This window comes from Notolepis coatsorum (assembly GCF_963971535.1).
Source record: "Notolepis coatsorum genome assembly, chromosome: 3".
NCBI lineage: Eukaryota > Metazoa > Chordata > Actinopteri > Aulopiformes > Paralepididae > Notolepis > Notolepis coatsorum.
In genome coordinates, this window is record NC_140167.1 from 165,401,029 (window position 1) to 165,428,969 (window position 27,941).

The following is a 27,941-nucleotide window of genomic DNA, read 5'->3' on the forward strand; positions in this document are numbered from 1 at the left end:
CGAACAACAAGGGGTTGGGTAAAGCTATTGCTTCATGTGGAATTATGTGAAGTAGTTAAAAGACCTCATATTGTTGTAATATGATGACGTATTGGGTGCACAGACTATCTGATCATGGTGTAATGGGATTAGCGTCGCATGACGGCAGGTAAAAGGCTTTTCTGGCTAGGAAGCGCGGCGATCTGGTGTGTGCGACAGGGGCGCGTTCTGAGTATATAGATTCCCTAAAAATTATTCTCAGGAAGAGGGCGCGGGTGATGGTTGATTAAGATTTTATTGTTCTGAATGGGGGGAGAGCTGTGTATAAGAAGGGCTCTGTTGCTATTTAGAACATGCAAATCAGGTATGGTAAAGATGAGTTTGGCCCCTGCATGATCGGGGAACTTGGTCTGTGCGATTACAGGATTAACACGTAGTAATTAATAGAAGGTAGGGGCCGGCGTGTTCATGAAGGCTCAATAATGAATGGTTTGCTGACTGATCGCGTGATAGACAGGACGTATCTGCAGGAACCAATCGGCCGAATTAAATGAAGATATAATGTTCGTCCTTAGGCATAATATCGAATTGGGTCCGGAGATCCCGTTTTAATCTTGAGCGAAACTGGCGTGTTAGTTAACTGCGTTCGCTGTAATAATGAATAAGTACTTAAAAACAATTCGGTCGAGATGACTGATAAAGTACTTAGTGGAAATTCGATTATGGAGCTATGGTAAGCTTAAACATTCAGTGTAAAAGTGTGTGCGATTACGTTTGGTCTCGTGTTTACTAGTCGCGCTGCCGTGCGACGTTCGAGAGACGATAATATGTGCGTGAATGGAGGTTTGTATTTTTATTTGTAGTTAGGAAGCGTGTATGATTGCAATGGTTGAAGAATGGCTATGGTTAGGTATGATTGGTGGTACGTATGAGAATATTGTTGTATTATTATGTAATTTAAGTCACCGGTTGGCCGTGGGGAAATGTAATGATAACGCCGGTTTTTCGGGGCCCGTGGAACGCAGCAGCAGTTGGCTGTTGTATTAGCCTCTGAGGCGACCGGAGGTTACGGCGGACGAATAGACATAGGTTCAAATGTATAAGGTCGATCGATAGTGTCTTGAGATTACGGGGATGTGTAAGGCACTTAAAAGTTTTCATATTCGTGGCGGATAAAATAGATGTATAATGTTTAAGGTGATTGGGATTATCTAGACGGGGACCCGGAAGTCGTTCTAAGCTCGCCGGTGATGACGACAGAGGGGTCAAACTAGTGTTTTGCTGTTATGTTTTTATATTTCTATTTAGATCGCTACACTGGTGTTTTGAGGGAATTAGGATCTGTTGTGGGGGATGTGGTGTTATATTAACATTGCGAGGAGACGGCCCGCGCGGCGGGACGGGTCGATGGGTCGTTGGGAAGCGTTTTTATGGGATCATGGGTGAAGCTAAGCTAATGCTACCTAGCCGCGCTAACGGCTAAAATGGTCGCCGGTTGTGACGTCGTAAGGGTGCGCGGTCTGACGGCCCGCGACGTGGCTAACGAAGCTAAGCTAACTGTGCTGGCGTCATGGCATGACGGGGCTCTCGGGATGTCTCGCGAGGGGGCGTCCATCTTAGCAGGGGCGCCGGCGTCCATCTTGGGAGGGCACCAAGCGTCCATTGTTATGGGGAGGGTGGAGTTTATTTAGGAATACGATAGGGGGCGGAAGAGGACAGGATGAATATTTTTGGATTCTGCTCACAGAACGTTTTCATTGGGTGGTTAGTGTGCTGGTAAAGTGAGGTTGGATTGTTGTGTTTTAATCTGGCGGTGGATTGTGGGGCCTTGGCCCCCCCTCCCCCTCGTACACTCTCTCTCACCCTCCCCCCCCCCTCCCTCTCTCTCTTTCCTTCTCTCACCCTCCCCCCTCTCCCTCTCTCTCTTTCTTTCTCTCTCTCCCCCCCCCCCCTCTCCTTCTTTCCTTCTTTTCCCCCTCTCTCACTCGCTTTCCTTCTCTCGCCCTTCCCCCTATCCCTCTCTCTCTTTCCTTCTCTCGCCCTCTCCCTCTCTTTCTTTCCTTCTCTCTCTCCTCCCTCCCTCCTCCCTCCCTCTCCCTTTCGCCTCTCTCCCTCTCACCTTCCCCCCCTCTCTCCCTCTCCCTTTCACCTCCCCCCTCTCTCCCTCTCACCTCCCCTCCCTCTCTCTCTCTTTCTCTTTCTCTTTCACCCCCCCCTCTCTTTCTTTCCCTCTCACCTCTCCTCCCTCCCTCTCCCTTTTCGCCTCTCTCCCTCTCCCTCTCACCTCCCCTCCCTCTCTCTCTCTTTCTCTTTCACCCCCCCCCTCTCTTTCTTTCCTTCTCTCACCCTCCTCCCTCCCTCTCCCTTTCACCTCCCCCCTCTCTCCCTCTCCCTCTCACCTCCCCCCCTCTTTCCCTCTCCCTCCCTCTCTCTCTCTCTCTCTTACCCCCCCCCCCCTCTCACTCACTCCCCTCATTCCCACACAGCCTCTCTTCCATATTTCCCCCCCCCCTCGGCCCCCCCGAAACGCTCCCTCTTTCTCTCCTAGTTTGGGCCTGTATATAAATTTGTTTTTTTATGGGTTTCAAATGCGGTGTAGTGCTAGGCTTATTGTTTATTGCTGTTTACTGTAGGATTCAAAGGCGGTTGGTTGAGTTTGGGGCTTATTGAGCGGGTGTTGTTGTTCCATATTCAGTCTTATTGTTATTTTTAGGGAATTTCTAGTGCTGGCAGTGGTATTGGCTGGCGTTGGGGCTACGCTTTGGTTGACAAGGCGCTCGTACTTCTTTCCTTGCATTTGGACAAGCTCCGGCTGGTAAGGCGGGGGCTCCGTGTCAGTATTTTTGTGTGGCGTTCATGTTGGTGGGCCGTAAGTCGGAGCATAATTACTCTGCTCGGCTGCGCCTGCGATGGGGGTGTGGGTAGACAGTTCGTCGTAGCTCACTGTCTGCCTCCACGCTTTGACGGTGATGCGCTATGTGTGCGACTCGTCGATGCTCGCTGCCACACTGCGCACAGTTTTCATTTTGCCAGGGGTACGGGGACTGCTAACCGTCGTGGCGGGGGTGGGCTCGCTGTCTGCCACCGCGCGTTAACGGGGGTGCGCTATGCGTGCACTCGTCAAAGGCTCGCTGCCGCACTACGCGCATCGGATTATATTGTGTGTGGGTATTTGGGTGACTGTGGTTACGGTGGGTGAGTGGTATCAGGGGTGCTGTGTGTGTGTGGCAGTGGTTGTGAGTGGAATGATCTTTGAATATCCTTGAGTAGGAGGCCCGGGGTTTCGCGTTCCAGGTTGCAAACTGGGGGTGACGCCGTGGGCCACAGGGCGGGTTGACCGGTGGGATGTCATTGGTCGGCAGGATTTTCAATGTGGGGATGGTGTCGGCGGCCTGTGGTTATGAACGGGTTGTGTGACACTGTTCTAAATGCACGGGGACTTCAGTGACATAAGGCACTGAAAATTGATTTCTGTTCTCGTGAGAAGCGCGTTTTAACACCTAAGGGGTTAGGTGTTACGGGGGAGATATAGTAACTGTGTGAGATATTATGAATGGAAAATATGTATGTTACTGAGATGTATAATGTAATATGAGCGAAATACATACTAGGCTTTCACGGACAGAAATAAATATAGTTACACATACACATAGTCATTTGCAAAGAACAATTAGAGTAAAAGTGAGATTATGCACCTAAATTACCATGTCCAATACAGATGTTTAGAAATGATAGGCTGTAAATAACAAATTTCTGATTGACCAACAGAAGGAGAAGGCTGGTGCGAAATAAGTTCCCCGGAGTTGTATTAAGGAGGATCATGACAACAGGGTTGAGAGTCTGGTTTTCCAATGGAGACAACTGGAAAAAAGATTAAGGCTGTGTCATTGATAAATCAAAAACGAAAATTGCACAAATACTCTCAAGTGATCTTAGTGTAGGAGATGCCCGACATTCCATGCTTAAAGACAAATGATGGATTGTGAATGGGAAATGTCACTGATAATTAAGTGTATTTTTTGCTTCTCTCTTCACAGCTGCTCCAGGACGGATGGCCAGCGCTGACAATTCCGAACCCCAACAGGGAAATCAAAGAGACTGTTGACAGTCAGGGGGTATAGTATCACAAGAGCGAGTTATCAGTTCCTGTTTACACCAATATAGAAGTGTGAGTGAAATTAACTCAAGTTTGGTAAAAATAGTTTGAATACAGAGAAACTTGCTTTCCAAACGGTGACGTTACGAGTGTTTGAAGAAAGGTGAGAATGGAAAATACACAGATAGGAGCAACCGGAGGGTTAGATGCACTAACCATAGAAAGGGTAGACAATCTGTCTATTTCAACTACTGGAGTTGTCACAATAAAAGTGACGAAAAAATGGCCAAAGATATTCAGGCCATTACAGAACCTTGTAGTTAAAGGAGGCCGGTATAGAATGCGTACCCAAATTAAGAAACAGAAAAAGAGATTACGAAGGGTGATAAAAAGAAATAATGTCGGTAGTGGGGTAATGCCGATAACCTCTGCAGACATTACATTGACCGAATTGGATGGCGACGTTAACTTGATTGATTGGAATTTGATTGACTCCCCTCTAGTGTCCAGTGTGACGGAGGGACTGGAAATAATGTCTTTTACTCCGCCACAGGGAGTCGTTGCAGCAAGCGACCCAGAGACAACTGTATTACCCGAGTCGATCCACGCTGAAGTGTCCGTTGCAGGTGACTGCCAGTTAACCAAGAGACAAAGAAAGCAACAGAGGAGAGCGATGTTGTTGCAGCAGTCCCAGGGAGTTGACGCTGGCCGTACGGAGACCGACATCAGGTATGGGATACCACATGAACAGTTTCTACAGCCCACCTGTGTCTCGTGCCCAGGTTTTCTCCACCCCCACCATCAGTACCAAACTGAGGGATGTGGCCCGATGACTAGGAATCAGTCAGCAAGGGCCAGGGTGGGGGAAGAGGGGAAGACGTACCTCCCTCTAGAACAACAGCTAGCCGAGGCTAGACAGGTGGTGGAATACCTCCAAGGCCTAATCCAGTCCACACAGCCCGGAGGGGAGACAGGTTCCAATGGAGAACCAGATGGCCAGAGACGGGCTCAAGCGGGAACACAAGGGGGTCCTGCGCCAGAACAACAACAAAGGTCGAGAGGGGCAATCGGGTGGCAACCACGAGGAAGAGGTGGAGGCAGAGGCAGGAATCCGAATGGATACGCGGTGCGGCGGATGGAGTGTTGGGCGTGCGGGACTCTCGGACACCTTTCTCGGGAATGTGCTCAAGGGACTGTGATTGAACCAAATAGGTACGTGGCTTTCTCCTCAGAACAGGCTCCAGGGAACCATGGCGATGATGGCATACAGCCAGGACATGCTCGGGGCCCGATGACCCCAGTGTCATCCGGTCACAGGCGACTGACCCACCGGGTCCCACAACCCGGGGGAGACCGCCAGTGTTGTTGGATTTGTGGAGTGAAAGGTCATTTTCAAAGGTCATGTCTGCAGAGGCCACCGGCAGAATAAAAATATATGCAACTGACTAGGGTAAAGGTGGGATATATTGAATGATAAAATATGCTCCTAATTAGATTAGAATAAAAATAGAATAAAAAATAAATAGAGGGGTTAGGTGATTAGATTATGAATGAAAGTTACTAAAAACGGATGTATGAGTGACTGACAAATGCATGAACTAATCAGACTAACAAGAGGATCAAATTATGTTAAACAGTTAATCAATATTAGACAGTGTGATGATGTGACACTGCGGCAGCTAGTGATCAGTAAATTATCCATGCTTGGTCAACATTCAGATTGATCAAAGGGTGGACTGCATGATTAAGAAATTAAAAAGACTCATAGTTGTTTCTAGTATTTTATAGTATTGATAGAAGCGTATTAACAGTTATGAGCAATAGATATAGGTGTTTATTTACTTTTATTTTTACTTCTCTTTTCTAGTGTGTTACGAGCAATTCCTGACTTAGGCCGGGAGCGTTCATTTTGTTTATTCATTTGATTTCCCTTTTTTGTTTCTTAGTTAATACGGGGGTGCATAAGCCTCTAGATGATAGGTTAAAAATGAGCTCAGAAGAAAAAAGAAAAAAGCTCACAAGGTTGGTTTATTTTTTCATTTATTGGTTTGGCAGCGTTTTCTTTGTGTGTTTTGTTTTCTGTTTTCTTTCTTTCTGTATATTTTTTCTTAGGGTACCTGACAAGCTGGGAGTGATCTCGACACATCAGGACAGGGTAGTATATGTATGTAAAATGGACTGGGAACAAAGTGAAGGAACATGAGCTAGTTATGGATTTTTGTTCTCCGCCCATTGAATACCCGGTTTTAGGGGCTGGGGGTGTGTCGTGATTGGTGAAAGTGTTGGGAAGCATGATTCTCTGTACATTAATGAAGCTCAATAGGTTTGGTCGCTATTGGCCAAATTAGTCTTGTGTAGGGTGTGAACATGTGCAATTGATAATTGGCTTGTGGTGTGGAAGATGTGTGTTTAAGGCGGACTGTGATTTGTTGCCATACACACAGGTTACTGGGAGAGTGGATGTGTCAGTGCTGACCGTCCGGTCCGGGGTGCAGCTGTCCAAAAGCAGAGGTAACGATGTTTGAATGTGTATTCCACATCGAGAGGTGGGGGAGTATACTGTTTTGACAGCATAATATAATGAGAGCCATGTGAATTTTTCAGAATTTTGAAAATTAATGATCTAAAAGCCATGAAATATATAGATAAATGATTTGGAAAAGAAAGTTGTCAAAGCTCAGACCAGTAAAGAGAGTCTGAGGGAGGAAAATTATGGATTCTCAATCAATTGTTGTGGTAGAAGTGACCTGCACTGTCCCCCGAAGCGATATATATTCACTGCAGGATACGGATGGGAGATTGGGGAGTCAGCAGTCATCCGAGTGTGGTACAAGGAATACCCAGGACTCCATCGGTACTGTTGATCCAGGACACTGGCTAGTGTCTACCCAGCGGTTCCATGGGGAGCCACAACACTGCGGAGAACCAGGGGACGCCTACCTCTCGGACCGGGAGAGTTTCGGCCAACGCAGTGACCGAGTCTTGAGGCTTCAGAGGGAAACGACAGGCAACCAACGAGGAGACAGGCGGCTAGGCCTCAGCAACAACTCCGGCTGTCAACAGAAGCAAGGCCTCAACCATTGACCAGGGAGTCAACCAGCGAAAGGGTGGAGCTCTTCCACATCCAAGGATCAACGGGGGTCGAGCAGCCAGCGACGACCTCCCCACCAGGCTGTGACAGCAATAGCAATACAGCAGGGGGTCCTACCCCCTAATAGAGGTCAACACGAGTCAAGATGTGCTCAACAGAAGATGGAGTGTGATGAGAAAGGCGATTTGCTTTCTAAATTCCACCTCCCAGCATGGGAAGTTGCACCCAGCAGTCGTGATACTGCACCAGCTATGAGCAATAAAGAGGAGGCCGGGTCAAATCTAGAAAACATAGACCCCCCTCCTCAATGCTCCAAGTCAGAATTTGACAACTCACAGTTGAAACCAATGGAAATTGATCTTGGTATGAGAACAGGTTGTTAAAGACTGTGCACACGATCACAAAAACTGAAATTGCTAATTTGAATTTTAGGATCTAAGCGGGCAAACCATATATATGTTATCCTAATATGATTTAAAATGTCTTAAGTGTTATCTAGATAGTAGTGTGTAGAGATTGATATCTATGTTTGACATATTAAGGATAGGTAAACTATCCAAGTGGGGAACTGTGGTAAAATCCCGACATAGATCATCAAAGATCTAATCAAACTGTGGTGTAAAAGTCTTAAAGAAACAGTCAAAGTGGAACAACAATCAAACTAAGGTATTATATTTAGGGATAACAGCTGCCTGAGTGAGTCAACACAAGAATCCTCCCAACAGATTGTGTCCCGGGCCACTTAAAATAGCCGGCTGTAAAAGCTAAAATCTGAGTAGTAACTTATGTGTGTTTACTGAGGTAGAATGTTTATAACAATAGAACCATCTGGTTCCTCGGGTGGGACAGGAAGGATTTCAGATAAGTCCTAGCAAACACAATGAGGTGATGAGGTTAAAGGGGTCAAAGCGCCCATGAAGTGTTATCAGCTGCTTTACGGCCTGGGGGACACAAGGACATGCACCTAAACTGTTTGAACAAGTCAATCTTCTTCCCCTTTCGGGAGTGATTGCATCAATGTGAGACTATTAGGCTGGAGTCTCCTGAGACACACACACACAGACACATAGACACATACACACACACACACAGACACACATAGAGACACATGCACACACATAGACACACACACACACTCACATTCACATTCACATACACACACACACATACATAGACACACACACACACACACACACACACACATAGTCACACACACACACACACACTCACACACACACATTTTCACACACACACACACACACTCACACACACATATTTACACATACACATACACACACACACACACAGAGAAGATCACTATTGAAATCCTTAATTTGAGCTCCAAACAAGCTAACTATTTCCTGGTATATTGTACTTGTAATCTTGAATTCTGAAGTCATTGAAGTAAGTTAAAATATAATTAGGTTTGGTCATACTTAAATTAGGTAATTAGTTAATGTGTCTGTTCTGTTTTCATTTATGTTCAATATGATTAATTGATTGTTCTATCCTCTTGATCTATGGTATTGATTTGTATTCTATTCTATCCAGTTCTGATTTGATCTGTTATTCAGTTATATTCTATTCAGTTTATAAAATATTGATGTAAGCTAACAGAATGATTAGATTTGTTAGATATTTTCTGAAAGTCAGCAGACTTAGTGATAAAGAAATATATCTGTGTTTATGTAATCAATATATCTTGAGGTTCATCAAAGTATTCAAGTAATGTGTTTAAGTAAAAATACAGGGAAAATATTCTCTGGGTTAATGTGAAGGGGGTTTGGCCTATAAGCCAAACCCCTATTTTCAAATGCAAGCTAAGCCGGCCTGGCATTGGAGGAAAGAATGTGATGAGGTCATCACTCCGAGGCACTGGGCCTTGGGGATATAATGGGGTGTGATGGGGGGAAGAAGGACTCTGAACAACCCAACCGACACGACAAGACCTCTCTACCATCTCATCCACAAGGCAGCAGGCGGCCAAACAAAGGAACTTCTTAGAGGGAAAAACCAACTCTTTGTTATCAGCACAGAACAAAGACTTTCAACAACTAATCAACTATCATTTTCTTTAGTCTAGTTGTATCACTTACGGCACAGTGTTTTTGATCACAACTATAGCATTCTTATTGTAATTTGTATACACTCTTAAACTTTGATTAAACAACTGTTATATAACCTTTTTCCTCCTAATTCCGTCTGCCTGCACCGCTGAAAGAAGAGAAGTGATTCCCAGAGCTTTAAAGTATTGAATCACAACGCAGAGTACTAACGCAACCCGGTTCTGAGCAGAGCAGAACCGAAATAGCTTGGGAAATCCACTTCATATATATATCGTGGAAGGCGCAAACAGTAGCGATTCGCAGTTCGGCGTTCGTGTATGCAGTAACGTGAAGTTCGTCCGGAGTAATGCAACAGCAGTAGCTGCACCTAGCGTATAGCAGAGTCAAGTTCGACCTAACTTAATGTGAAGTAAAGAGTCGTCATTTAGTGTGAATCGTATTACAGCAGTTCGTTCGGTGTATAGCATTAACAAGCAGTTCGTTCGTTTAGTAACTAGTGTGAACCCGACTCTGGAACACCCTCTCTCAGACCGATTCCTGTGTGTTAGTTGGTTGGATCCACTACACATCCGGTTGCTACTGAACGGACGTGTTTTTGCGGACCTCCCAAACTTTCAAACTTTAGACTGTTTTCTTTCTTTCTACCATTTTTTAACCAGTGATCTTAACTGATCACTGTGACTTTTGCTCTTATCGTTTATGCTGTTGGATTTATTGGTTTTATGTGACTTTTTACTGGACGTGACCTAAGCTATCGGAGCTTGTTGTTGCCATAGCTACAGCTACACGCTACAGTACTCACAGTGCTAAACTCCCCCGAGGAAATGGCTCCAACGTCAGATGTCGCAGAAATGCGAACGGAACTGAAGACCATCGAGATACTAGTAATGGATCTTCTCAAGCGTCAAAAGGAGCTCATGTCCAGGCTGGCTAGCATGGAACAAGCGGATGCAGGCTGCACCAGTAGTCCCTCCTGGGCGACAGTGGTGAGGGGCCGAAGGAAGCTCTCCCTTCCTCTATATGATCCCGTTGATTCACCTCAACTATCAAACCGATTCAATCCTCTTTGTAATGATCCCAGCCTCCTAGGCTCTCCCTCGTTTCCGTCTCCTGCTGCTAGTAATGTAGCTTTGCTCAAAGACTATCCGATGCTAGCTACTAGCCTAGCTACTAGCCAGGCTCCAAGCGAAGCTACCAGGACGGCGGCCCTCTCCAGCTCACAACTCAACCATGGAAATATATCTGCAACCCAGAGCAGAAAGCGCTCTGCCCTGTTTGCTCTCGCATCGCCAAACTCCCCAGACTCACGCGATGGGTCCGACTCCCCAAAGTTTAAACGTCCTCGTCTGCGGTGCTCTGCAGCCCATGCCAGTACGATCATTCAAACGGCGAGTGTTATCGATGGAAATGCCGCTGTGAACGAGCCCCTCCACACGGCGCTGCTGCCCGACCAACCATCAAACCCCGCCAACAATGCAGACGCTACTCCTGCGGCTTTTCACCATAGAAACCTGGCCATCTACGACGGGGAATGCATCCATGAACAGCCAGAGATCCTACTCATCGGAGATTCCATCACCAGGTTTTTGCAAATACCACATGGCATTACGTATTGTTTTTCCGGTTTAAAAATTACTGACTTACTTGAGTGTACTCCCGAAATCATCGACAGATATCCGTCCGCCCACACCGTTATCATTCATATCGGAGCAAATGACGTAATGGCTAGACAATCCGTTAAACTCCAATCTGACTTTGAATCACTATTGAAAGCCTGGGTAAAATATGCATTGTGTCTGGCCCCATTCCATCCATAGGTCGTGGATCTGAGCGATTTAGCCGTCTGTTCTGGTTGCACAAATGGCTACAGACCTACTGTACTACTATAGGACTTTGCTATATAAATAACTTTGATCTGCTCTGGTCCAGGAAAGACCATTACAGACCCGATGGCATCCATCCAAACATATCAGGGATAAATGTGCTAATACATAACGTCATACAAAGTGTAGCATCACTGGCCTGACAACCAACCATATCTAGCTCTGTAGACTATATACAGAAGCAGCCTAAGCTACAAAAAAACACGTTGAGTGTCATCCCGATTCTGATCACCAAAAGACTAATCAATTACTCATTATCACGTCCCATATGTAAATCTAACCTTATCAATATCAGTGTTCAACCACAGACTATCTCACACCCCACTACAGAACCCGTACAGCTAAAACTAGCACTGTTCAACGTTAGAGCGCTGAAACAAAAATTATTTCTGATAAATGAACTCATAGTAAAACATGGTGTACATTGTATGTTTTTAGTAGAGACATGGTTAGACAATATCACTGGTGTAGCAACACTGATTGAGACCTGCCCTTCCAATTTTAAATGCTATCAATCAAACAGACAGAGTGGGAGGGGAGGCGGAATAGCAGCAATCATCTCCACTCAATTTGTGTGCAATGATATTGACCTGGGAAAAATTTTATCATTTGAATACCTTGCTATTGTATTGAAAACAGAAATGCCAGTAATATGTGTGACATTGTATCGACCACCAAGGTACTCGCCACTCTTCATACAGGAATTTTCAGAACTCATATCGATCTGCATTACCAGGTATGATAGAATCATTCTTAATGGAGATCTAAACCTTCATATCAACAAAAAGGATGACCCCAGGGGTTGTGAGTTTCTGAACCTACTGGACAGTTTTGGACTGATGCAACATGTTCACGAGGCCACTCACCAACATGGCAACACTCTGGACCTACTAATAACAACAGGGCTAAACATTGAGAATGTATCAGTAAAACAAATTCCAATTTCTGACCATTATTGTGTGTTCTATGGTACAAGCCTAATATTATATAAGACCAGAAGCAAATTCCTAGTTCACAGACGGCTTCTGGACGCTAGAGCTGAAGCAAAATTATCTAGTATGATGAAATCATATGACCAATGCAGTGAATCCTCCTTAAATCAGAAAGTGCAAAACTTCCATAGCACCTTGTCAACAGTGTTAGATACTGTTGCCCCTCTGAAGGTTAAAAAGGTAAAAACTGATAGAATCTCTCCATGGTTAAATAAAACCAATGTTAAAGATAACAAGAGAAAATGTAGGATAGCCGAGCGAAAATGGAGGAAATTCAAACTCACAGCTCACTTTAATTTATACAAAGACGCCATGGGCGCATACAATAAGGCAATACAACTTGCGAGAAAGGAATATTTTTCCAAAATGATCTCAGAAAATATGGGTAACTCCAGGGTACTTTTTTCCACCATCGACCGGCTGATTAACATACCACCCCCCCATATACCGCAGCAATCAGCCACAAAATGTGAAGAGTTCGCAGTTTTCTTTAATGAAAAAATATCATTGATTAGAGCAAGCATTACCGCTGATATAGATCTGGCTGTGAGTGAAAACCCACCTGAGATAACTATGGGGGAATTCACATGTATTACATTACCTGACCTCTGTAAGATTGTCTCTGAGTGTAATTCCGCCACCTCCTGCCTCGATCCTATACCAACAGCATTTCTCAAGCGGGTGTTCGATAGTGTCTCAAATCATGTCCTTGAAATCATAAATATGTCTCTTCAAACAGGCACTTTTCCAGATGCATTTAAAACGGCTGTAGTAAAACCACTACTAAAGAAAACAAACTTAGATGTAAACGAACTAAAAAGCTATAGGCCAATATTGAACCTTCCATTTATCAGCAAGATATTAGAAAAGATAGTCTCAGTACAAATAAACTCCTTTCTCAAAGATAATAACATCATGGAGGAATTACAATCAGGTTTCAGAACAAATCACAGCACTGAAACTGCCCTTACCAAAATAGTTAGCGACCTCAGGCTAAACTCCGATGCTGGCAAAGTCTCAATTCTTGTCCTATTGGACCTTAGTGCAGCGTTCGATACGATTGACCATAATATCTTGATCAGTCGTCTTGAAAGACTGGTTGGCTTTTCCGATCATGTACTAAATTGGCTCATAACATACATTAAGGGGAGAAGGTTCTATGTTAAGCTTGGAGACAATGTATCCGAGGAACATGACAGCAGCTTTGGAGTTGCACAAGGAAGCTGCCTTGGTCCATTACTCTTCTCACTATATATGCTGCCCCTCGGGGACATCATTCGAGACCACAATGTATGCTTCCATAGTTATGCTGATGATACACAACTATATATCTCCGCAGAACCTAATAACACTACAGCCATACAGTCCATTACAAATTGTCTGTTAGCAATAAACAAGTGGATGAACAATAACTTCCTAAAATTAAACGAAAGCAAGACCGAAATCCTATTGATCGGCCCAAAAGCGAAAAGGGAAGTGCTGTGTGAAAACCTGGGGAGTCTGTCATCCTATGTAAAGACTGAGGTTACAAGCCTAGGTGTCATCTTGGACTCAGACCTGACCTTTAAGTCTCATATAAATAAGGCCATGAAAACGTCATTCTTCCACCGAAGAAACATAGCGAAAGTAAGACCTTTCGTAAATAAAAAGGATGCAGAGAAACTTATTCATGCTTTTGTATCAAGTCGGCTTGACTATTGTAATGCACTGTTCACTGGTCTTCCCAAAGCAACCATTGGGAAGCTTCAGCTTATCCAAAACTCTGCAGCTCGATTACTAACTCATACAAGGAGAAGAGAACATATCACTCCAGTCCTGGCCACTCTGCACTGGCTTCCAATAACTCATAGAATTGATTTTAAGGTCCTTTTCCTAACATATAAAGCTCTTAATGAGCAAGGCCCAAAATACATAGCAAATTCCCTAGTTAGTTATCTGCCCTCAAGAACGCTACGGTCATCCACTACAGGTTTACTAGACACGCCCAGAAACCAAAAGAGGATAGGAAGTATGGCATTTGCCAACTATGCCCCAAAACTATGGAACACACTACCAACACACATCAGAAACGCCAGCTCCATACACATTTTTAAAGGAAAATTAAAAACGTACCTATACAGTCTAGCTTACAAATAGTTATGGCTTGGAAAAACCTGATGGATCCATGAGGCTAGGATAAGCCTTGTGGACCCAACTTTTTAGATGAAGGAACGGGTACATACGCACACAATACACGACCACTGATGGATCCGTAAGGCTTGGAAAAGTCTTGTGGACCCAACTCTTTAGATGAGGGAACGGGTACATACGCACACAATACGCGGCCACTGATGGGTCCATGGGGCTTGGATAAGTCCTGTGGACCCAACTCTGGCCACTGACCACATGAGGGAACGGGTACATACGCACACAATACACGGCCACTGATGGATCCATGGGACTTGGTAAAGCACTATGGACCCAACTATGACCACTGATAAAAACGTAACTACACTAGCGTTATAAGAGCTAAACATTGCTACCTACCATACAAGTGCATTGGTTTAGTGCACTTCCGGTTGCTACTGAGCGGACATGTTTGTGCGGACCTGTTCTCCCAAACTGGTAAGCAAATGACTGTTTTTACGTTATTTTCATTTTTACGTTACTATTATTATTATTATTATTATTATTATTATTATTATTATTATTATTATTATTATTATTATTATTATTATTATTATTATTATTATTATTATTATTATTATTATTATTATTATTATTATTATTTTTTTTTTTTTTTTTTTTAACGTTGATCTTAACTGATCACTGTGACTTTATTGCTTTTATCGTTATATATGCCTATATTTGTGTACAGCACTTTGAGCTACATGACATGTATGAAAGGTGCTTTATAAATACTTACTTACTTACTTACTTAGCAAGTGTGTGTGGACTTAATAATTAGTGCCAGCACACGAGGAGGGCCTAGTAGCAGAACTATTGGACATGTGCACATTGGAACCTACCGCAGCGATATTGTAGAACCATTATTGGTTGGATTATAGTGATTGTGGAATGTACTACCGTGGAGAAGAGCATCGTTAATACCCACTGTCGTTTGGATTTAACTACCTTGAAGATCTTACCTCGGGCTAGCTTCGAGGACGAAGCTGGCTGGCTATCATCATTGCTATCGGGCATTGGATTACAGCTATTACCTTGCTACTGAGCACTTGGATTATAAAGACCGGATCCGTATGAGAACCCCTTTTCTTCAAGTGAACAGCCTGAGTATCCGTACCTTCTTCCTTCCCCTGGAGCTTACAACTCTGGGAGGATATCACCTGTCTCCAGCGGTACCCTCGTTTGCCCCCCTATATTGCCATCCCACGCCAGATGGCGTTTGGTCTAGTATACCTAGCTTAGGAATTATTCATTCCCACTGACTTTGCTACTCGCTGACTTTCTCATATTATTCGCCATAAAAGAGCGACCAAGTCATTCCCATTTGTATATTGGATGCATAATAATAAATACTGTAAATGATATCTCCTTGTCACCGTGCCGTCTATTCTGAGTGTCTGCCATATTTAACTGTACTGTCTGGCAAGTAATAATAATAATGTAACCCCTCAGTTACAATTGGTCCTTCGAGCCAGAGGGTATCAGTAATCTTAATCATATTAATAGTGATATGGCCAGCGGCGGACACTCTCCAAACGGCTCTCCCAAACTATTGCGCCCTAGGCGCCAACGTCAGCCCCCTCCACAATTGGAGGACTACGCTTTCGTTTTACCTCCTAGCTTATCTAAAAAGACGTCAAGCACGGATAAAACTAATAGTTTAAGCATGCCCAATCCTATCGACTTGTCGGCCCCACTAGTAGAGACCCCAGCGGGTTCAAACGAAACTGACTTAGCTCACGGGGGGGGGACAAGCGGGACATGACGTGACTATGCCCAAAGACCACAGCGCCACCGAGATGGACCTCGGAGCGCCAGAGGATAAAGACAGCGTCACCGAGACGGACCTCGGAACGCAAGAGGATAAAGAGCGCGCACCCGAGATAGACCTCGGCGCGCACCAAAGAGAAGAGTACCGCGTCTCAGAGGTGGACTTCGGAGCGCGGGAGAAGATAAGAAGCAGCGCCCTCGAGATGGACCTCGGAGCGCGTAAAGAGAACAGGTCAACGCCAAGTCCTGTCAACTCCAGATCACCCTCATCAGCGTCATCCCCAAGCGAGGCCGACCAGAGACTAGCGCAAGCCCTGATCGCCACGCTGACAGCTTCAACCGAAAGAGACCGCCTCCAGGGTGAGCGTCTCCAGGCGCAACAAGAGAGTGAGCGTAACCGCCTACAGAGTGAACGCGAACGCCTCCGACTGGAAGAGAGTCGCCTCCAGGCTGACGCCGTGATGACCATCAGACTGGAAGAGAGGCGCCTCCAGGCTGAAGAAAACATCCAGCGAGACCGCGCCAACGCGCAACGCGATGCACAGCGCGACGCCGCCAATGCACAGCGCGACGCCACCAATGCACAGCGCGAGGCGGAGCGAGACCGCGCCAATGCACAGCGCGACGCCGCCAATGCACAGCGCGAGGCGGAGCGAGACCGTCTGCAGGCGCAAATGATGGAGCTAGCGCTCCAAAGGGTGACTCCCCACTCCTCCACCCGGAGCTCCCGGAGATCATCACGACACGGGTCGAGGGCACCTTCCCCTCCCCGACCAATCTACACGGGACCCAGCCAACAGGAAGAACCCGCTTACGTTGCCGAGTCCCCTCCCCGACCAATCTACACGGGACCCAGCCAACGGGAAGAACCTGCCTACGTCGCCGAGAAACTAACCAAGAGACTTCAAGACCTAGCGGAGGACGAGGGAGGACATCAAGCCCACACGCACAAACCCATCTCGGACCAGGAGGAACAGTACAGCCCCGACCTCAGCCCCGAGACGCTGCGTTACGAACCCCCGACCAAACCCAGGGGTGAGTTTAATCAACAGTCAGCACCGAGGAGCAGTACCTGGGGGCCCGGCCTCTGGTTCCCACCCAGCACTAACCCACGACCCCACGTACGGGGAGACTCGCCAAGGAGGCCTCTCCCCCTACGTGCATCAGTGTCACAGCCATCCATGGCATCTTACATTGGGACACCCACATTCCCAGCCTTTTATGCGTGAGGACAGAGCACAGTATACTGAACTACGTATGTGTTTAGAGACTATTATGTCCGAAGTACAGGACGAGTCCTACAAATATGCCATCCTCCTCAAGCACCTTAAAGTACCCAGAGCGCACAACATAGCGCTGGCATATTCTAACTCAAGAACCCCCTACTCTGATGCCCTGGTGGCCCTCGACGCGCGTTATGGACGTACATGGGACTATGTAATTCAAGAGATACAGGAGATTGAACGCCTCCCCCCAGCTAAAGACAATAGAGCCCTGGATGACCTATCTATAAAAGTACAATCCCTGGTAGGGATGCTCGGGTCACAAGGAGAGAAGGGGATGCACGAGCTATACGCCAACTCCAACGTGGAGCGGATACTGGAGAAGCTCCCCCCAGCCCGTCAAGAGCGTTTTCGGCGGCAGAGAGGCCACCGTGACCCCCACGGCCTAGAACAATCCCTCCTCGACCTTGCTGACTTCCTAGCCAGGGAGGTCAGCAGTCTACGAATAGACACATTCGTGTGGGGTGGCTCTAACCCTAAAGATGGACCGAGAAGGTTCAACGACAACCGCCGGCCCGTCACCGTGATGCACCAGGCCAAGGCTGTGTCACGGCAGACGAGCCACAACCTCCACGCCAAGGAGAAGTGGAAGGCTGCCTGTCAGTACTGTGACAGTGAACACCAGCTGTCACAGTGCGACGCCTTCAAAGGACTGACTACAGCCGAAATAGGTCAGTGGCTTAGGGATAACCGCCGATGCTTCCACTGCGCGCGCGCGGTCACATGGCAGCAGAATGCCGCCTTAAGAAGAGGTGCGGCAAGTGTGACGGCGCCCACCTGGAAGTACTGCATGAGAGCAATAAACGCCCACCAGGAAACCAAAGTAGGCCCATCACGGTGATGTACCAGGCCGAGTCGGTGTCACCACAGGCCAGCCTCAACCCCCCCGCCAAAGAGGAATGGGAGATCACCTGTTTTTACTGCCATGGCGGACACTGGCTGTCACAGTGCGAAGACCACAAGACACTGACCCCCGCTGAAATGGATCAGCGGCTTAAGGCTAACACGCATGACTCCGCTTACTGCGAGTCACTGCGCAAGGTCCACAAGACAAGAGTAGCTCTACAAGGCAACTCACAAACAGAAGTGCTCCACATCGACCCCACGTATAGTGGGAGCCCCCGAGTACTCATCAAGGTGGTCAGAGTGCTCCTGAGCTACGAGGACAAGGTCCTCGACACCTACGCCGTCCTCGACGACGGGTCAGAAAAGACTCTCCTCCTCGCTTCCGCCGCAACCCAGTTGGGCCTGCGGGGTACCGAGGAAACAATGACCCTTCCTTCGTACAATTAGTCGAGACTTAAAATCAATAAAGGGTGAAAACGTCTCATTCACTATAGCAGCGGTCGAGCAGCCCGAGAAGCGGTACAGCATCACCAAGGCGTTCACAGGCCATGGCGAAGTTGATAGAGCTGCCGGAGATCCCTGGCTTCCCTGATGATGACCATGACCCACTGACTTTGTAGATTGCCCTACTCCTCACAACAAGTATGGAGAAGTTGACTGGACCCTAATATTAATCTGTCTCCCTTTACTAATTAGGTGCGGACTAATTAGGAGGCGGCTGTTGTGAAGGGCCAGATTAACACTGAGAATCTATGTTTTATTGTTTTATATAACTTGTATATTATTTATATATATAAGCTATATCCCTTTAAGACTCCGTTTGAATCATAGCATTATTCGCTTTCCTCATTGGATAATGCCCTTGACGTTCGCGGCGCCAAGGACCGCGCCCCTGAGACAGGTTCAAAGGCGAGTCTGGACAAGTTGGGACATGCCTGGTGCCAGCGCATTGATTCCAGACAAGAGCTGAGGCTGGGCACTAGAAAGCCCTCTAAGTATATATATCGTGGAAGGCGCAAACAGTAGCGATTCGCAGTTCGGCGTTCGTGTATGCAGTAACGTGAAGTTCGTCCGGAGTAATGCAACAGCAGTAGCTGCACCTAGCGTATAGCAGAGTCAAGTTCGACCTAACTTAATGTGAAGTAAAGAGTCGTCATTTAGTGTGAATCGTATTACAGCAGTTCGTTCGGTGTGTAGCATTAACAAGCAGTTCGTTCGTTTAGTAACTAGTGTGAACCTTAGCAAGTGTGTGTGGACTTAGTAATTAGTGCCAGCACACGAGGAGGGCCTAGTAGCAGAACTATTGGACATGTGCACATTGGAACCTACCGCGGCGATATTGTAGAACCATTATTGGTTGGATTATAGTGATTGTGGAACGTACTACCGTGGAGAAGAGCATCGTTAATACCCACTGTCGTTTGGATTTAACTACCTTGAAGATCTTACCTCGGGCTAGCTTCGAGGATGAAGCTGGCAGGCTATCATCATTGCTATCGAGCATTGGATTACAGCTATTACCTTGCTACTGAGCACTTGGATTATAAAGACCGGATCCGTATGAGAACCCCTTTTCTTCAAGTGAACAGCCTGAGTATCCGTACCTTCTTCCTTCCCCTGGAGCTTACAACTCTGGGAGGATATCACCTGTCTCCAGCGGTACCCTCGTTTGCCCCCCTATATTGCCATCCCACGCCAGACGGCATTTGGTCTAGTATACCTAGCTTAGGAATTATTCATTCCCACTGACTTTGCTACTCGCTGACTTTCTCATATTATTCGCCATAAAAGAGCGACCAAGTCATTCCCATTTGTATATTGGATGCATAATAATAAATACTGTAAATGATATCTCCTTGTCACCGTGCCGTCTATTCTGAGTGTCTGCCATATTTAACTGTACTGTCTGGCAAGTAATAATAATAATAATATGTAGTAGTGGTTTAATCTATCACAATCTTTAATACAGTCAGGGTTTTGTAACCCCTCAGTTACACAGGTTATGTGTACACTGTGAATCCATTGAAGAAGTAATAATAACTATCCAGATTGGGTATTGGTTATAATGTGTGAGCTGAAACAGATGTTGTTGCTGTGAAAAGTGCATTATTGTGTTGTTTGGGATAATTGTCCTTAAAGGAAAGAGATGTCCAGCAGAAGGAAGGACTAAGAGAAAGAGAGTATTTCTCTTCCTCAAAATAAATATTAATTTTGATTGACAAACTGAATCAACTTCTCAGGTGTTCTTTAAGTAATGGTTTACCTTGGAGTAGGGGCGTCTCACCTATCCTGCTAGACTTGGGGAGGGAGGGTTTATGTTTCAGCTAAAGCTGTTGAGAGTTGAGCATAATTGTACACTTCAGGTTGCCACTGTGTCAGAGTTAAACCCTGAAGCCCACCTCGTCATATCTATTTATATTCATATTAACTGTAGAGTAGGGCGGGATAGTTACAAACATACTTACACACGTAGGTAGTGAGGCTAATTGTATTGGGGATGGGGACTTAGCTCCTTCGTCATCTCGATCTTCCAAGGTAAGGACACACCATATTAACCCCTACAAGGGCGGGCATACTTACCCCCGCTACATACAGTCCCATCTCATTGCTCCACTCTGAGCCCATTATGTGAGGAGGTTTCACCTCAACTTCAAGGGGCCTTAGATCATATGCATTATCCATTTGATTGATTCTGGCATTGTTGCTCTTGGTGGTAAATAAAGAGAAGATCCATCTGATCATCACACCTTTGGAGGTTTTATGGATTATTCTCACTCAGCCCAGGTGTTTGGTTATAGCCCAGGGCCTTCAGGGGAATGTACCCTGTTCAAGGACTTGACGAAAACTATGATTTAGCCACCCTGAGATTGAAGTGCTTTGCGGTGAAACTCTATTAGGACAAAACCTCTCTTCCAGCATGACAGGCAAGAAGATTGTACCTGTCGTGGCCGTACGAATAATGAGATTGCCATTTACTTTGTTCTGCGTCTGCTCGACTTACCGCTCTGTACCTTATGCCGAACTGAATGTGCCTTAGTGTACATTCTAGGTGTCATAATGAGGTTTTTATTCCAAGGAAACATCCCATAGGCCTATACTGCATAGATGTGCTGCTAAACTAAACTTAGCTTATGTTTTAATTCTCCTTGTGAAGACACTCACATGGTTATCAATTATTTCTTCTTATCAGGGACAGCCAAGCGTTCGCCTCTACGAGCCGTGGCGTCCTGTGCAGACGAGACTCCCCCATGGAGGGTGAAATGGTGCAAGAGGGACAGTGAGGGCACCGGGTCTTGGGCTTTCTGAAGTTTCAGCACATTCCTCTGGATTCACCTGATGAATTATAGATTCACACCAACGCTGTGGCAGCCAAGAAGTAGATGTAATGTTCACATCTCAGCAGTGTCTCCCAACCACTGTCGGCGGGTGCGGCAGGGGGGGCTGAGCATTTTAATTACGGTGATGGTGGGTCTTCATTTATGAATGAGAAGCTTTAGCCTTCAACTGCACGGCTGGCGGTAGCGATGTCTCATTGTGTTGACGGAGGTTTAATATAAAGCTTCCCCGATGCCTCCCGTCTTGTTTTATTTGTCTGGAGGATACAGGCTGTACCTTTCGGTGGTGTTGAGGTTAGGGGTTCTGCAGGAAGCCATGACCCAGCCTGACCCCAGTGAGCTGCTAATGTATTGGTAGCTGAAGAAGTGGGTACACAGTAGGGGTGTAAAGGTACACGTATCCGTACCGAACCGTTTCAGTACTGGACCTTAGGCTCAGTACGGCTGTGTACCGAACGAATACAACGGTATGTTAACCACTAACGACCGCCCACCGGGGGCTGTTTTTTTCTCAATCTAATCTAATAATTATTATAGTTTTTTTTTTTGTCGATTATTAATTTCAATATAGAATATTCGTTGACAGCCCTACAAGTACAATTAGTTACTGCACACTTACATCACCCCTGAGTGGAACATGTAAAGCCAAACTTTCCCCCACCGAAACCGAAAACCGTACAGAATCTGGACTTCAAAACCGAGGTACGTACCGTACCGTGGTTTTTGTGTACCGTTACACCCCTAGTATACAGCCCAGGTGGAGGTAGGGTGGCTGTGACCTAACTGTGATCTAACCATGCCAGCTCTACTTCTGGACTGGATCCGAGCGGTTCTCCTGCCCCCCCCGGGGAATATGACTCTGAGACTTTGAGCTCCGAGCCTTGACTTTTAGCCTTTATCTTATTTTCATACCATCGCTCGTATTCCTATGCTTTCTTTGTTCTTAGCTCTATTTATTTTAATTTTAAAATGTTCTTATGTACTTTAGATACTATTGCCGCCTGTGGTGCTTTTTCCCCCTATTGCTAGGTTTTAGTGAGTCGTTCCTCATCTTCATTGGGGAAAGTCTGGGAGTGTTGCATATATGAATTTTATGGTGGTTTTTGTTCTTGATCTATTGCGATGTTTCATCTTGTTCTTATGTACTTTAGATACTATTGCCGCCTGTGGTGTTTTTTTTCTTATCGCTAGGTTTTAGTGGGTCGTTCCTCATCTTCATTGGGGAAAGTCTGAGAGTCTGATATATTGATTTTATGGTGGTTTTTGTTCTGGATCTATTGTGATGTTTCTTCTTGACTTGTACAGCCCTTGGGGGCAATTCCATGTGATCTTGGGCTATACAAATACATTTGATTTGATCTGTAGGTGGGTGTACAGTATCTGCCAAACCTAGGTCACATGGTGTCAGTGTAACAGAGGTCCGTGAGTATATCCACAGTCATGATGGACTTCAAGTGTTGTGAAGTGACTGTGGCACGTAGCGGTACTGCAAATAAACGCATCCACCCATAAAAAAGGCATGCAGACACGTTACCAAGAGGTGAATTCACCTCTTGGTATAGTGGTCTGCGATGTTGCCCGCGGTGTGGGAGACCGGGGTTCGAGACTCACTTGGGGCAATCCCTTAACAGGGGTCGAACTTTAACACAACGCAGAGATGGCAATACGAGCCCGGCTACATCAGCATAAGGTTGTTCTGTATTTTTTTGTGGGATGTGGGAAACAACATTTTACGCATTTGTTGATCAATTAATCGATAAGTTAAATAAACTGTTGACTAAGTATTAATTTAGTCGAGAGCAGCAGCGGTGGCAGTTCTGTTGTACAGTATGTCCTAAACCACATTTCTGGTTGATGAAGACCCTGGTTGATGATTCAATTAAATATAACATCGCTATAAATCATAGATTAATTCATTCGTTTAGTTTAACATACAGAGTAGTATATATCTCGATCCATTGAAAGCCTTTTATAAGTAATCGCATAACCAACTGGTCTAAATCAATCATCTGTCTCATCCCCCCGCCCCCCCCCCCCCCCCCCCAAAACTGCTTTTTCCTTTGATGCTTCCAACACCTGGAATGTCCTCCAACTAACTCTGAAGCAGAAGGATCTTCCTTCTCTTGCTGCATTTAAAAGTATGATCTCTGACCACTGTGTGTCGACTTGTAACTGTCTTAGCTGATTTTTTTTAATCGTTTATTCTTATCTGTTGTGTCTATATGTATGACATTGCTGATAAACTGTGTCTTGTTTTGTAAGCTCGTCGTCGCTGTAAATGAGAACTCTGCTGAACAGTTTAAGAACTGGGGTTGGTCGCTTCAAAGCATTATTAAAGAAGTGGGGCCTGGTAGACAGCGCTGCATGCGAGTGTGGAGACCCTGAGCAGACTGTCGAGCATATCCTGACCATCTGCCCCCTATACAGACCACCCTCGGAAGCCAGCCTCTTTGACCTGGGACCAGAGATAAGGGCATGGCTACAAGATACGGAGTTGGACCTCTGATGTTACACGAAAGAAGAAGACCCTCAGTATCTCACGAATTGAAATAAAGGTTTGAAACTAAATGAAACACCCTCCACGATACATTTAGTGTGTTTGTCTCACCTGTGTGACTTTCTCCGTGACATTGTGAGTTCTGTCTTTGACCTTTGGTGCTATGATGGTCTTCTCGGACGTCTGTGGAGAGTGGGTTTTCTTGTCGTTCCCCTCAGAGAAGTTGAGTGCGATGAGTGGGATCTTGTGGATGGTGCTGTACTTGTTGATGTTGGAGTCGGAGGTAGAGCCCAGCAGACTGGACTTCAGGTGGTTAAAGGGGCCTGGTGTAGGAAAAAAACAACAGTCACTACGCAGCAAAACAACCACCATTTTGGCAACAGTTAAAGGAGCACTAGGTAATATTTCTGACCATTTGGAATGAGGACTCAACCATTCACTTTTGTGCTTATTCCATATACAATCCTACTTATACACCTGCATATAACCCATATAACTCTGTATGATAGCATGTACAATAATGCTGTATATACCGTATATATATATATTTTTTTTTTTAATAATTTTTTTTTATTATACCTGTATCACTGTACATATTAATGTTACAACTCTGTACATACATCTGATTAGCACTATTAAATGGTAAATGGTAAATGGCTGCATTTATAAAAGCGCTTTACAATTGGTTCCTCACATTTAGTTCTAATGAGTAATAGGGCGACAGTGACTCGGGAGGTAGAGCAGTCGTCTGGTAATCCGGAGGTTCCCGGTTCAATTCCCACTCCTCTCGCACAGCTTGTCGAAGTTTCCTTGAGCAAGACACTTAACCCCTAATTGCTCCCAATGAGCAGGTTGGCACCTTGCATGGTTGCCTCTGCCTTCGGTGTGTGAATGTGTGAGTGAATGGGTAAAATGTGAGGAACAAATTGTAAAGCGCTTTGGATAAAAGCGCTATATAAATGCAGCCATTTACCATTTCATCAAAGCAAGTGAAATACATCTGGAAATAGAGTGATGCAATTGATCTACAGTTCACCTTGTTTCTATTCGATTCCAGCATTTGTATACATTACTTTAATTACTTTACATTCCTGATCTTATTTTAATTTACATTTTAATTACTTAGATACAGTTGCATGAATTTGAATAGTTTATTGAGCAGTAATTAAGGCAGATATTACAGTATGAAACCATTACAAATACATGCAACCAAACTGTCTTGTTGATTGATAGGCTACTTTATTGTGTAGTTACTGTACAGCACCTTGGTCGGCCCTTTGAGCTTTTAAATGCGCCATATAAATTACTTGACTTGACTTATAGTTTCATCACAATGTACTTTATGGTTTTAATAATGCAGTATATACCACGGCTCCAGCTCTAGTCAATTCAATACTCGAGTAAGAAGAATTAATGTGTATGGGTTGAAGAAATAAGCTTCTGCAACAGACCAAGCCATCATACTCCATACGTGGTGTTCATGTGTGTCAAACGCAAGGCTTTTGATGAGCTTCCATTCAGGGATATCCGTACACATCAAAGGGGCCGCTGACGTGACAAAACACCACACTCTGCTACTGTACTGTCGCTCTACAGCCACAACACAGTATTAAGTGCGGTAGACCCACTCGACGCACTCCAGGGAAAGTGGACGCCTGATGTGTAGCTATTTGTGCTGATTGCCTTGCTTGAAATACGTGCTTCACAGCAGCACTGGGCACTGAGAGCCAGACAGGGACCACATAGTTACCTCTGATACTAAGCAGCGCTGGGCACTGAGAGCCAGACAGGGACCACATAGTTACCTCTGATACTGTCTAAGAGCAGGATAATTGTGGTAAGAGCAGGAGAGTTCAAGTTTCAAGTTTCAAGTTTCTTTAATAGTTGTCATACAGAAGTACAGAATACTTTCATACAAAATGCTTCTTACTGTTACGCTCCAGAGACTGTGCTAGACAAGATAAGTATCAAATAACATAGTATAGCATGTAAATTAGAAGTAGAAAATGAGGTCACAGAAAATGAGGTCACAGTGTTCAGTATAGACATATGTACAATGTTCGATGCAGAATAGACGTAACTGAGTTACCAATAATATACAATACTATGCAGTGTACTAATATACAATACTATATAGTGCAAGCAGAATGGGATGAGGTACAATTTAGGTACAATTTACAGTAAGGTGTACGAGTTGTAGTGCAATCCTTTATCAATAAATATAAAGTGTGGGGAGTGGGTGCTACAGTGTGTTTGTTTAAAGTGAGTGTGTGCTATAAAGTGTGGGGAGTGGGTGCTACAGTGTGTTTGTTTAAAGTGAGTGTGTGCGTGTGGATGTGTGTGCTATGTGCGTTTGATGGTTGTTGTGTAGTGTTCATTGTTCGTTGAGCAGCCTGATGGCCTGGGGATAGAAGCTTCTTCTGAGTCTTTCTGTGCTCGCCTTGAGACACCAGTATCGCTTGCCTGACCGCAGCAGTTAAAAGAGGCAGTTGTTCGGGTGACTGGAGTCCTTAATGATTCTCTTAGCCTTGCCCCTGCACCGCTTGTTGTAAATGTTCTGGAGGGTGGGGAGCCCCCCTCCAATTGTGCGTTCGAGTTTGGAGGGGACTATGGTATTGAATGCCGAGCTGTAGTCGATGAATAGCATTCTCACATAGTTCCCCTTCCTCTTGTCCAGGTGTGATGCTGCTGTGTGCAGCACATGGGCTATGGCGTCCTCCGTGGACCTGTTGGGGCGGTATGCAAATTGCAGGGGGTCCATGTTGATGGGGAGGGAGGAGCAGATGTAGCCCTTTACTAGCTTCTCAAAGCACTTCATGGCTATGGAGGTGAGAGCTACAGGGCGGTAGTCGTTGAGGCAAGCAGGCTTGGATTTTTTGGGTACAGGGATAATAGTGGACTTCTTCAGGCAGGTGGGGATGACAGCCTGTTCTAAGGACAGGTTAAATATGTCAGTGAATACCGGGGCCAGTTGGTCGGCACAGACTTTTAGGATGCGGCCGGGGATGCCGTCCGGTCCTGCTGCCTTCCTGATATTCACTTTTTTAAAGGTCCGCCTCACCTCATGCTCTGTTACCCTGAACACTGAGTCTCCATCAGCAGCAGACCCCCCCCCCCCCCCCCCCATTGCCGTGGCTTGTGGGCTGGTGTTGTTATTACCAGCATCAAACCTCGCATAGAAGGTATTGAGGTCATTTGCTAAGGAGATGTCACTGTTCAGTTTGAGGGAGGTGCCTTTGTAGTCTGTCATCGTTTTGAGCCCCTGCCACATAGCTCTGGAGTCAGCCTGTTCAAACTGGAGTTCAATTTTATCCCTGTAGCGCCGTTTTGCCTCTATTACTGTCCTCCTTACGTTGTATCGCGCCACCTTGTGGTCATTCATGTTGCTTGCCACCAGGCCGTCGTTGTATGCTTTGGTGCGCGCTTTCAGAGCTTCACGGACGGATTTGTCTACCCAGGGTTTTTGATTTGGGTAAACTTTAATTGTGGTAGTGGGGATTGTTTCTTCCACCAAAGTACGAACAAAGTCCAGCACTGTCTCCGTGTAGACATTAATGTTATCTGTGTCGCGGAACACACCCCAGTCTGTGCACTCAAGCGCAGCTTGGAGCGTCTCCTCTGACGCCACATCCCATTTCTGCACCTCTCGCGAGACTACAGGAGTGCTCTTGATTCTTTGTTTATATTTTGGTGAAAGAAAGATGGCCGCATGATCAGACTTCCCGAAGCCACTAGCAGAATGAGCCTTGTATCCACCCTTGAATTGCGTGTAACAGTGGTCTAAAATGTTACCGCCTCTGGTGTTACAAGTCACATGCTGATAGAAGTCAGGCAAAACCTTTCTCAGATTGGCGCTATTGAAATCACCCACTACTACAATGGCGGCGTTAACGTTCGCTGCTTGGATTCTATTTACTTCGTCGTGGAGCTTCGAGAG

General features: G+C 45.6%; 1 protein-coding gene across 1 annotated transcript in view; it reads right to left on the reverse strand.

The window, feature by feature from the left end:
* Window positions 1-27,941, reverse strand: part of kcnh7 (potassium voltage-gated channel subfamily H member 7) — a gene marked incomplete at both ends in the record, with an annotated part of 441,898 nt that overhangs the window by 150,791 nt on the left and 263,166 nt on the right. Inside the window, one exon of the mRNA XM_084311424.1 lies at window positions 24,116-24,327. Within this exon, the coding sequence (XP_084167550.1) occupies window positions 24,116-24,327 (212 nt within the window). The remainder of the gene's footprint in view (window positions 1-24,115; window positions 24,328-27,941) is intronic.